General features: G+C 44.6%; 1 protein-coding gene across 1 annotated transcript; it reads left to right on the top strand.

Annotated features, from left to right (window-relative positions):
* Nucleotides 1–442: 442 nt before the first annotated feature.
* LOC306964360 (PHD and RING finger domain-containing protein 1-like) lies at nucleotides 443–11128 on the top strand (the record flags this gene model as incomplete). Its single annotated transcript, XM_079558352.1, has 5 exons — nucleotides 443–637; nucleotides 2773–2856; nucleotides 2924–3051; nucleotides 6235–6326; nucleotides 10698–11128. 5 exons carry the CDS (start codon nucleotides 443–445, stop codon nucleotides 11126–11128), a joined length of 930 nt encoding a protein of 309 aa, XP_079414478.1.
* Between the last annotated feature and the right edge of the window lie 1203 nt (nucleotides 11129–12331).

The following is a 12331-nucleotide window of genomic DNA, read 5'->3' as shown; positions in this document are numbered from 1 at the left end:
ACAATCTGCTGTGAGAAAATATCCATATGGGCCCGATTTAGACTTGACTTTATTTACGTGATAAATGAGTTCATATTCCACCAGAAAATGGCAAAAAAAAAAGAGGTGCCGTCTGTATCTATGCTCTTATTTTGGCGAGTCCTAACCGGAAGTGACTCTCCAGCTGGCGGAAGTTGTGGTAAGTATTCAAACATTTCCCACAGCTGTGTTTACTTCGGTTCGTACGTGAACAGAAACGAGGCTTTAAACGCTTTTGTGGAGAGTTGAGGCAGTTTGACCCGCGCAGGTCGGTCCAAACCGGTCCGAACAGGAAACCAAACCCCGGTGAGCGAAATGTGTGCGTAATAAAAGCGGAAACCAAGGCTTCTCCACAGGGCTGCGGCTGATACTAGCTTCTGTAGCTCACTTCTTAGTACTGAGGAAGAACTGAGGTCGGGTTAAAATGTCGGCGGCTGAATCCGAAGCGGAGCCACACACGGCTAAAGGAGACGCTGAAGGAGGAGAAGCTGAAGGAGACTGTGAAGCTGCTGAGGAAAAGTGCTACATCTGCCTGGGCCCGTTTGAAGAGCAGAGTGTGGGAGCTCTGGGAAACTGCCTGCATGAGTTCTGCCTCCAGTGCATCATCCAGTGGTCCAAGGTAAGCACACCTGGGTTACCTGCACTTTGACCATCCCTTTGTGTTTATATCAGTGTTTCTCAAACCTTTACACCGTCTCATAAACATGACCTCAGTACCTCCAGGTCTACCTCAGGATCTGCCTCAGGCTCACACTGACTGAACTCAGGACGGAACTGGGTCTAAAACAGGTCTAACTTTACTCTGAACTCGGTGTTTTGTGCAAATCAGGAAAGCACCAGAACCTTCTAACCCCCACTTAACCCGAGCACATGTTCTCCAGTTTGGCTTTACTCAAATCTAAAAGCTTCTTGATAAAAGTGTGAAAATGGCAACAAAACTGAGCCCAAACCAAGATGAAAATGCAGCAAAAGAGCGACAATCAGGAAGTGACAGAAACATGTGACGAAGCAACGAAAAGATGTTTTTATTTGTCAAACCATGTGATTGGTTTGAAATGATGTTTCTCTCATCCTTGATTGTGGAGAAGGGGGAGGGGAGGGAGTTCAGCTTCGCGATGGCCCTGTGTACGAAACGCACTCGGTTAAGTTTCAAGTTTAATGGTTTTGTAGAGCCCAACATCACAACAGTAGTCTCCTCACAGCTGCACCAAACACTAAGGCAATAAAACAGAGCAATAAATATGACAATTAAAAGTTCAGGTGAATCCAGGCAAATGTAATGTCCAATAGGAGGCGGCGACGAGCGGCGTGGGCGTCCCCCGTCCTTAGACTCTCCAGCACGGCAAGGAAAAACTCAAAAACCCGACAGGAGAAAAGAGAAACCTTGGGGAGAACCACAGAAGGAGAGATCCACTCCCATGGACGGACAGGCTATAGAGACCCAGGGCCGAAGGATCCCTCAGCAGACGGGCCGAGATCACAGACCGTCCAGTCCTCGGATTCCAGAATGCCAGTTCCTCCGTTCACCCAGGTTCCTCCGTTCGATCTAGACAGGCACTCCCGAGGGGGAGTGGGACAGGAGACACCATGTGAATAGTGATGAACAGATTACAGATAAATGAAATACTGTATCATAATAAAACAAAGTCTGCAGTCAGAAGAAGAGGATAGCGCTCAGTGGACCGTACTTCCCACAGCAGTGTTTCTCCTGAGGTTAAAGGAACAGGCCACTATTTTCCCAGACTGTGATATGTCCTGAGCTTAGACGAGTTGATCCGTACCTGTCTGGTCTTTGTGCCCGTGGAAGAGCTGGGTCACTTCTAACTTCACCCTGTTTGGAGCCATAGGATATAGGATACAGGATGTAGGATGTAAGATGTAGCAGGGTCGGCAAGTTTGCATCATAGAGGGAGGATTTTTATCAATGCCAAAACATCCAGGGCTGAACCATTGTAGCCTCTTCTGCAAATGTTTAACATCAGTGGTTCCTCGTGGTTTGACTTCGGGATCCACCATCACCCCATAGGACGACGAGCCTGCACCCAAATAAAACTATATCATAATATAACATTGTATATTCCACACATTTTATTGAACAAGCCGTAGATTTGCCTTAACCAAAATAAACAAATAACCTTCATTTTAACGACTCAGTTTTCATGCAGTTTCAGATGGAAAATATTAAACAAAGGTTCCCAAAGGCTCATGACCCTCTGGAAATGGCTCCGTGACCCAGTTTTGGGTCCCGGCCCACAGTTTAGAATCACTGTGCCCCAGTGGGAGTTTCTGCCTGGACATTTAAAACAATATCACACTATTTCTCTCATGTTTAGACGACTTTAACAGGAACTTGATCCCATATTTCCATAATGATATTTCTCAAATTCATCTTGAGGGCCAGAGGTTCAGTCCTGGGGGGCCGGATTTGGCCCCCGGGCCCCTGGGATATAGGATACACTGGGAGAGGCCAAATGCCAACAACATCTTTGGTTGTTGTGCACGACTGTAAGAACAGTGGCCTGGGGTTCATTACTAAAGCATGAATGAATGAACATATTTAATATGAACATCGGTCTGCAGACCTCGAGTGAAGAACTCTAGAAGTACGATGATTTGAACCTCTGGCCTTCACCAAACTGATACATTTTCAATTGTCTGTCGTTTTTAAGAGTTAGCCATGTTCCCATTTGATCACTGTTGGCCACATCTCTGTCCATTTGTGTGAAAATAAGCATTTGTTTCTTTGCATCACAGACGTCCAACACTTGCCCTGTGGACAGAACTCCGTTCACAGTCATCCTCCAGCGGAGGCGCCTCGGGGGAGTCGTTCAGAAGAAGGTACTTCATACTCCAGACTGTCTTTACTTCATTTAAACGTCACTTTATGGTTTCACATGTTCTGCAGATCAAAGTCACTCCTCCCACACGACCTGACGAGCTGGAGGACGAGGAGGGTTCTTCTGTGATCTGTGAGAACTGTGGACGCAGCGACCGCAGGAGCAGGATCCTGGTGTGCTCCCACTGCGACTCAGGGTGAGGATCACACACGGCTTCAGCAGAGCTACACCTCAGACAGTCCTGTGTTCAGGTTTCAGACAGTCCTCTCAGTGTAAATACTGTGTTCAGGTTTCAGACAGTCCTCTCAGTGTAAACACTGTGTTCAGGTTTCAGACAGTCCTCTCAGTGTAAACACTGTGTTCAGGTTTCAGACAGTCCTCTCAGTGTAAACACTGTGTTCAGGTTTCAGACAGTCCTCTCAGTGTAAACACTGTGTTCAGGTTTCAGACAGTCCTCTCAGTGTAAATACTGTGTTCAGGTTTCAGACAGTCCTCTCAGTGTAAACACTGTGTTCAGGTTTCAGACAGTCCTCTCAGTGTAAATACTGTGTTCAGGTTTCAGACAGTCCTCTCAATGTAAATACTGTGTTCAGGTTTCAGACAGTCCTCTCACTGTAAATACTGTGTTCAGGTTTCAGACAGTCCTCTCAGTGTAAATACTGTGTTCAGGTTTCAGACAGTCCTCTCAGTGTAAATACTGTGTTCAGGTTTCAGACAGTCCTCTCAATGTAAATACTGTGTTAAAGGTTTCAGACAGTCCTCTCAGTGTAAATACTGTGTTCAGGTTTCAGACAGTCCTCTCAATGTAAATACTGTGTTCAGGTTTCAGACAGTCCTCTCAGTGTAAACACTGTGTTCAGGTTTCAGACAGTCCTCTCAGTGTAAATACTGTGTTCAGGTTTCAGACAGTCCTCTCAGTGTAAATACTGTGTTCAGGTTTCAGACAGTCCTCTCAGTGTAAATACTGTGTTCAGGTTTCAGACAGTCCTCTCAGTGTAAATACTGTGTTCAGGTTTCAGACAGTCCTCTCAGTGTAAACACTGTGTTCAGGTTTCAGACAGTCCTCTCAGTGTAAATACTGTGTTAAAGGTTTCAGACAGTCCTCTCAGTGTAAATACTGTGTTCAGGTTTCAGACAGTCCTCTCAGTGTAAATACTGTGTTCAGGTTTCAGACAATCCTCTCACTGTAAATACTGTGTTCAGGTTTCAGACAGTCCTCTCAATGTAAATACTGTGTTCAGGTTTCAGACAGTCCTCTCAGTGTAAACACTGTGTTCAGGTTTCAGACAGTCCTCTCAGTGTAAATACTGTGTTCAGGTTTCAGACAGTCCTCTCAGTGTAAATACTGTGTTCAGGTTTCAGACAGTCCTCTCACTGTAAATACTGTGTTAAAGGTTTCAGACAGTCCTCTCACTGTAAATACTGTGTTCAGGTTTCAGACAGTCCTCTCAGTGTAAATACTGTGTTCAGGTTTCAGACAGTCCTCTCAGTGTAAATACTGTGTTCAGGTTTCAGACAGTCCTCTCAATGTAAATACTGTGTTAAAGGTTTCAGACAGTCCTCTCAGTGTAAATACTGTGTTAAAGGTTTCAGACAGTCCTCTCACTGTAAACACTGTGTTCAGGTTTCAGACAGTCCTCTCAATGTAAATACTGTGTTAAAGGTTTCAGACAGTCCTCTCAATGTAAACACTGTGTTCAGGTTTCAGACAGTCCTCTCAGTGTAAATACTGTGTTCAGGTTTCAGACAGTCCTCTCAATGTAAATACTGTGTTAAAGGTTTCAGACAGTCCTCTCAGTGTAAACACTGTGTTCAGGTTTCAGACAGTCCTCTCAGTGTAAATACTGTGTTCAGGTTTCAGACAGTCCTCTCAATGTAAACACTGTGTTCAGGTTTCAGACAATCCTCTCAGTGTAAATACTGTGTTCAGGTTTCAGACAGTCCTCTCAGTGTAAATACTGTGTTCAGGTTTCAGACAGTCCTCTCACTGTAAACACTGTGTTCAGGTTTCAGACAGTCCTCTCAGTGTAAACACTGTGTTAAAGGTTTCAGACAGTCCTCTCAATGTTAATACTGTGTTAAAGGTTTCAGACAGTCCTCTCACTGTAAATACTGTGTTCAGGTTTCAGACAGTCCTCTCACTGTAAACACTGTGTTCAGGTTTCAGACAGTCCTCTCAGTGTAAATACTGTGTTCAGGTTTCAGACAGTCCTCTCAGTGTAAATACTGTGTTCAGGTTTCAGACAGTCCTCTCACTGTAAATACTGTGTTCAGGTTTCAGACAGTCCTCTCAGTGTAAATACTGTGTTCAGGTTTCAGACAGTCCTCTCAGTGTAAACACTGTGTTCAGGTTTCAGACAGTCCTCTCAATGTAAACACTGTGTTCAGGTTTCAGACAGTCCTCTCAATGTAAACACTGTGTTCAGGTTTCAGACAGTCCTCTCAATGTAAACACTGTGTTCAGGTTTCAGACAGTCCTCTCACTGTAAACACTGTGTTCAGGTTTCAGACAGTCCTCTCAGTGTAAATACTGTGTTCAGGTTTCAGACAGTCCTCTCAATGTAAACACTGTGTTCAGGTTTCAGACAGTCCTCTCAGTGTAAATACTGTGTTCAGGTTTCAGACAGTCCTCTCAGTGTAAATACTGTGTTCAGGTTTCAGACAGTCCTCTCACTGTAAATACTGTGTTCAGGTTTCAGACAGTCCTCTCAGTGTAAATACTGTGTTCAGGTTTCAGACAGTCCTCTCAGTGTAAATACTGTGTTCAGGTTTCAGACAGTCCTCTCACTGTAAACACTGTGTTCAGGTTTCAGACAGTCCTCTCAATGTAAACACTGTGTTCAGGTTTCAGACAGTCCTCTCAATGTAAATACTGTGTTAAAGGTTTCAGACAGTCCTCTCAGTGTAAATACTGTGTTAAAGGTTTCAGACAGTCCTCTCAGTGTAAATACTGTGTTAAAGGTTTCAGACAGTCCTCTCAATGTAAATACTGTGTTCAGGTTTCAGACAGTCCTCTCAGTGTAAATACTGTGTTCAGGTTTCAGACAGTCCTCTCAATGTAAATACTGTGTTCAGGTTTCAGACAGTCCTCTCAGTGTAAATACTGTGTTCAGGTTTCAGACAGTCCTCTCAATGTAAATACTGTGTTCAGGTTTCAGACAGTCCTCTCACTGTAAATACTGTGTTCAGGTTTCAGACAGTCCTCTCAGTGTAAACACTGTGTTCAGGTTTCAGACAGTCCTCTCAATGTAAATACTGTGTTCAGGTTTCAGACAGTCCTCTCAATGTAAATACTGTGTTCAGGTTTCAGACAGTCCTCTCAATGTAAACACTGTGTTCAGGTTTCAGACAGTCCTCTCAGTGTAAATACTGTGTTCAGGTTTCACATGAACTGCCTGAGACCTGCTGTGAGCGAACGTCCCGACGGCCTCTGGGTCTGTGACGACTGTGAGCTCGGTGTGAATCAGCCAGGTAAGAAAACAGTCTCGTATAAAGAGACCTCTGTTTCTCTCACCCATGTCCTGTCTGTGGCCCTTTTATAATGTCTTACAGCAGCACGAAGTAACTCAGGCCCCTAGAGGCCAGAAGCGCCACTGCAGGTGTCGTAGCGTGTTGTGTTTTTTACTTATTGTCCGTGAGAGTAAAAAAAGCGCTGATGAAAAAGAGAAAAAGTCCGCACAACTAAGTAGCTCCCAGAAAAAGTATTTATTACTTACACCACATGTAACTGATGTCTGAGGAAGGGGCGTAAGCCCAAAACGTTACACTCAGTTGTGCGGACTTAGTCGACTTTGGTCCTGCACACTATTTAGATTGGATGTGCGTGTTTTTCCTTTTTAACGCAGTAAATCCTACACTGACAGAAAAGACGAAGGGACAGAGGGATATTGAACATCCAGTTACACAATGGAGATAGTTTTTTTTCACTCAAACTTGGCTGTAAATACTGTTTAAGTGACGTTAGCCCGCAGTTAGCTTTGTCCGTTAGCCTGTTAGCTTCTTCTTTGTGATTCCATTAGTGTGTGTTGGTGACTCCGACCTGGTGGCAGCAAAGTTGTAATTGTGGTTTTCTGGCCAGAGACACCGGGGGAGATGAAAGGCCCCCCAATTATTCCATTAATACTTCTTTTACCCCCAGGGGGACGACGGGGAGGGTTATTAAGGTAAACATGCTGCTTAGTGCTGCTTTAAAAGGGCTGTTTTCATGACATGATACATACATTATTTTCAGTTGTACTACAGAAAAGGCCATGGCCATAGTGTCTTAAATACATGATCGGAAGGTCTTGGGTTCGAATCCCGGCTCCCGCAAATGCACACTGTTGTTGTGTCTTTGGGCAAGACACTTCACCCTACCTGCCTCCAGTGCCTGTGTACATGGGTGTATGAACGCGAGAGTGAACGGGTCACTGGTTCCTCCCTGTAAAGCGCTTTGGGCCTGATCCATTTATCATTTAAAATAGTGGCTGTTGTGACTAGTAAATATATATATATATAAAGAAACTTAAAGTTGCCGTTGGGCCACTGCACACATGGATCTTCTGTAAGTTAATGGTGCCTGTTAGTGATGCGCGGGTCAGGGTTTTTTTCAACCCGCGGGTCCCGCATTTGGAGCAGGTTCTAACCCGACCCGGCCCGCCCCGCAACGTTGTTCTATTTTTACAGCCCGCCCCGCACCCGCACCCGCAACCATTAAATATTACGCGTTACAACTATGATCCGTATGAACAGCACCGGCGTGTCATCGCTCTCGCTCTCTCTCTCCCTCCGAAGAGCGCTGGCAAGAGGGAGAGAGGAAGAGCAGAGGTCGGCCTAACGCAAAGTCACACACAGTCGCACATACGGTGGAAAATAGGAAACATGAGCTCCACAAAAGCGTTCTCTGGATCACAAGCTGCAAAACGCTGCTTGTTTTATGAAAATCCGACGTATATTTACGCCAAAAACCTGCTGTAAAGACGACGGAATAAGTTGTGAATGAATTCAATGAATGCGCGTACGGAGGCATAGTGTGCCCGCGACCGGCATTTTTTGACCCGCCCCAACCCGCCCCGCGATCGAAGGAGAATTTCACGACCCGACCCGACCCGAACCGCGGGCAGACCGCGGGGCCCGCGGTGGAACCCGCAACCCGCGCATCACTAGTGCCTGTATCTAAAGGACTGGTTTGTTGTTTGGTGCCTGTATCTAAAGGACTGGTTTGTTTGGTGCCTGTATCTAAAGGTCTGGTTTGTTTGGTGCCTGTATCTAAAGGACTGGTTTGTTTGGTGCCTGTATCTAAAGGACTGGTTTGTTGTTTGGTGCCTGTATCTAAAGGTCTGGTTTGTTTGGTGCCTGTATCTAAAGGACTGGTTTGTTTGGTGCCTGTATCTAAAGGTCTGGTTTGTTTGGCGCCTGTATCTAAAGGGCTGGTTTGTTTGGTGACTGTATCTAAAGGACTGGTTTGTTTGGTGCCTGTATCTAAAGGACTGGTTTGTTTGGTGCCTGTATCTAAAGGACTGGTTTGTTTGGTGCCTGTATCTAAAGGACTGGTTTGTTTGGTGCCTGTATCTAAAGGACTGGTTTGTTTGGTGCCTGTATCTAAAGGACTGGTTTGTTTGGTGCCTGTATCTAAAGGACTGGTGTGTTTGGTGCCTGTATCTAAAGGACTGGTTTGTTTGGTGCCTGTATCTAAAGGACTGGTTTGTTGTTTGGTGCCTGTATCTAAAGGACTGGTTTGTTTGGTGCCTGTATCTAAAGGACTGGTTTGTTTGGTGCCTGTATCTAAAGGACTGGTTTGTTGTTTGGTGCCTGTATCTAAAGGACTGGTTTGTTGTTTGGTGCCTGTATCTAAAGGACTGGTTTGTTTGGTGCCTGTATCTAAAGGACTGGTTTGTTTTGGTGCCTGTATCTAAAGGACTGGTTTGTTTGGTGCCTGTATCTAAAGGACTGGTTTGTTGTTTGGTGCCTGTATCTAAAGGACTGGTTTGTTTGGTGCTTGTATCTAAAGGACTGGTTTGTTTGGTGCCTGTATCTAAAGGACTGGTTTGTTGTTTGGTGCCTGTATCTAAAGGACTGGTTTGTTGTTTGGTGCCTGTATCTAAAGGGCTGGTTTGTTTGGTGCCTGTATCTAAAGGACTGGTTTGTTGTTTGGTGCCTGTATCTAAAGGACTGGTGTGTTTGGTGCCTGTATCTAAAGGACTGGTTTGTTGTTTGGTGCCTGTATCTAAAGGGCTGGTTTGTTTGGTGCCTGTATCTAAAGGACTGGTTTGTTGTTTGGTGCCTGTATCTAAAGGACTGGTGTGTTTGGTGCCTGTATCTAAAGGACTGGTTTGTTGTTTGGTGCCTGTATCTAAAGGACTGGTTTGTTGTTTGGTGCCTGTATCTAAAGGGCTGGTTTGTTTGGTGCCTGTATCTAAAGGACTGGTTTGTTGTTTGGTGCCTGTATCTAAAGGACTGGTGTGTTTGGTGCCTGTATCTAAAGGACTGGTTTGTTTGGTGCCTGTATCTAAAGGACTGGTTTGTTTGGTGCCTGTATCTAAAGGGCTGGTTTGTTTGGTGCCTGTATCTAAAGGACTGGTTTGTTTGGTGCCTGTATCTAAAGGACTGGTTTGTTTGGTGCCTGTATCTAAAGGACTGGTTTGTTGTTTGGTGCCTGTATCTAAAGGGCTGGTTTGTTTGGTGCCTGTATCTAAAGGACTGGTTTGTTTGGTGCCTGTATCTAAAGGACTGGTTTGTTTGGTGCCTGTATCTAAAGGACTGGTTTGTTGTTTGGTGCCTGTATCTAAAGGACTGGTTTGTTTGGTGCCTGTATCTAAAGGACTGGTTTGTTTGGTGCCTGTATCTAAAGGACTGGGTTGTTTGGTGCCTGTATCTAAAGGACTGGTTTGTTGTTTGGTGCCTGTATCTAAAGGACTGGTTTGTTGTTTGGTGCCTGTATCTAAAGGACTGGTTTGTTTGGTGCCTGTATCTAAAGGACTGGTTTGTTTGGTGCCTGTATCTAAAGGGCTGGTTTGTTTGGTGCCTGTATCTAAAGGACTGGTTTGTTGTTTGGTGCCTGTATCTAAAGGTCTGGTTTGTTGTTTGGTGCCTGTATCTAAAGGACTGGTTTGTTGTTTGGTGCCTGTATCTAAAGGACTGGTTTGTTTGGTGCCTGTATCTAAAGGACTGGTTTGTTTGGTGCCTGTATCTAAAGGACTGGTTTGTTGTTTGTTTGGTGCCTGTATCTAAAGGGCTGGTTTGTTTGGTGCCTGTGATTAAAGGACTGGTTTGTTTGGTGCCTGTATCTAAAGGACTGGTGTGTTTGGTGCCTGTATCTAAAGGACTGGTTTGTTTGGTGCCTGTATCTAAAGGGCTGGTTTGTTTGGTGCCTGTATCTAAAGGACTGGTTTGTTGTTTGGTGCTTGTATCTAAAGGTCTGGTTTGTTGTTTGGTGCCTGTATCTAAAGGACTGGTTTGTTTGGTGCCTGTATCTAAAGGACTGGTTTGTTTGGTGCCTGTATCTAAAGGACTGGTTTGTTGTTTGTTTGGTGCCTGTATCTAAAGGGCTGGTTTGTTTGGTGCCTGTGATTAAAGGACTGGTTTGTTTGGTGCCTGTATCTAAAGGACTGGTTTGTTGTTTGGTGCCTGTATCTAAAGGACTGGTTTGTTTGGTGCCTGTATCTAAAGGACTGGTTTGTTTGGTGCCTGTATCTAAAGGACTGGTTTGTTTGGTGCCTGTATCTAAAGGACTGGCTTGTTTGGTGCCTGTATCTAAAGGACTGGTTTGTTTGGTGCCTGTATCTAAAGGACTGGTTTGTTTGGTGCCTGTATCTAAAGGACTGGTTTGTTTGGTGCCTGTATCTAAAGGACTGGTTTGTTCAGACAGTTTTGCTGCTGAGGAGGGCATCAGTGACGGGGAGCTGGAGGACATCCTGGCAGAAGTCGGTGAAACCACGAGCAGCCGCCTCAGACCGTCCACTCTGAACCACAGCGGCTCGAGGTCCAGGCGGCCCCGCGGGAGAGTCCAGACCAGGTCCAACAGGGATCCCACCGCCCCACAGTCTATCACGGTGAGAGTCCAGACCAGGTCTAACAGGGATCCCACCGCCCCACAGTCTATCACGGTGAGAGTCCAGACCAGGTCCAACAGGGATCCCACCGCCCCACAGTCTATCACGGTGAGAGTCCAGACCAGGTCCAACAGGGATCCCACCGCCCCACAGTCTATCACGGTGAGAGTCCAGACCAGGTCTAACAGGGATCCCACCGCCCCGCAGTCCATCACGGTGAGAGGCTTCATCATGTGGCTTTGAAGTGCCCTGTGTTCCAGCAAAGTCACTCATTAAACTATAGAATATTCATCCTCATACTGATGTAAATAAGTGAATCCATGACCCACTGCAGCTTCTTTTTATGCTCGCTAAAACATTAAGCTCACCTTTCTGAGGATATTGTGACTGGAACAAAAGCCATCTTAGTGAAACATGGCTTGAAAATGTCAGCAATTTCTGCAGATTTTGAGAAGGTTTGGACAGTTGTGAAATAACGTTGCCAATGGAACAAGCATTAATTCACTTAAAGTTAGAAAAATGTACTTGTGCACCTTAAAATAAACCCTTGAAATGAGACTCAAAAGTCAGACAAATAATACTTGTTTCTTTGGCAATAATAAAGTTTAAAAAAACGACTCAAAATCTGCATAAATTCTTATAAATCAAGTCATTTTTGTCTAAAATGAGATTTTTCCAGTCAAATTGACTAAAAGGCAAAATAAATGTATTCAAGATCTATTAATGTGTTGTTTTGTTCAAAGGTCAAAGGTCAAAGGTTATCATATCATAAGTATCAGTTATTTTCCAGTTTTCCAGTAGAAATTGCATTTTATTAGCAGTTTTATCCTGGACTCCCGTCATTTTGAGATAGATACATACAGACACATAGTTCCATCCGACCCAGAAATCGAACCTGGGACCTTCTTTTGTGAGGGATTTTAAGTTTTTGATCTTAATTTTTGTCAAGAAACCTAGAATTTCCATTATATATATATACACATATATATATACATAAATATGTATATGTATATGGAACAACTCTGGCGGTTATGTGGTCAGTATTTAATAAAAGGTTGCAAGTTTGAATTCCAAGACAGTTCATCCTTGTGTCCTTGGGCAAGGCACTTGAGAGGGAGTGTGACAGATGTGTCTAAGAGCCTCTGGTCCTTTGCATTTTATTATTGTTATAAACTGTATAATTGTTCCATCACATAATGTTGATCCAATGTTCCTCCAGCGAGTGCCGAAGTATTTGCTGCAGCCGATGACGAGTAGTAGTAATAATCCTCCCCCCACAGATGAAACCCCCCCCCGTGTCAGTGCCTCAGATGGTGAGTTACTCCTTCATTCAGAATCCATGGCATTAGAACCATTTTACCTTTGTGTGTTTTTTTCCAGAGTCGGAGCAAAGAAAAAGAAGAAAGATCTAAGCGTCCTCTAGTTATGGCTTTTGAGATGGTCTTT

The sequence above is a fragment of the Gobius niger genome (genome assembly GCF_951799975.1).
Source record: "Gobius niger genome assembly, chromosome: 6".
Taxonomy (NCBI): domain Eukaryota; kingdom Metazoa; phylum Chordata; class Actinopteri; order Gobiiformes; family Gobiidae; genus Gobius; species Gobius niger.
Note: the sequence above shows the minus strand (reverse complement) of the source record. Positions and strands in the feature narration are given on the sequence as shown.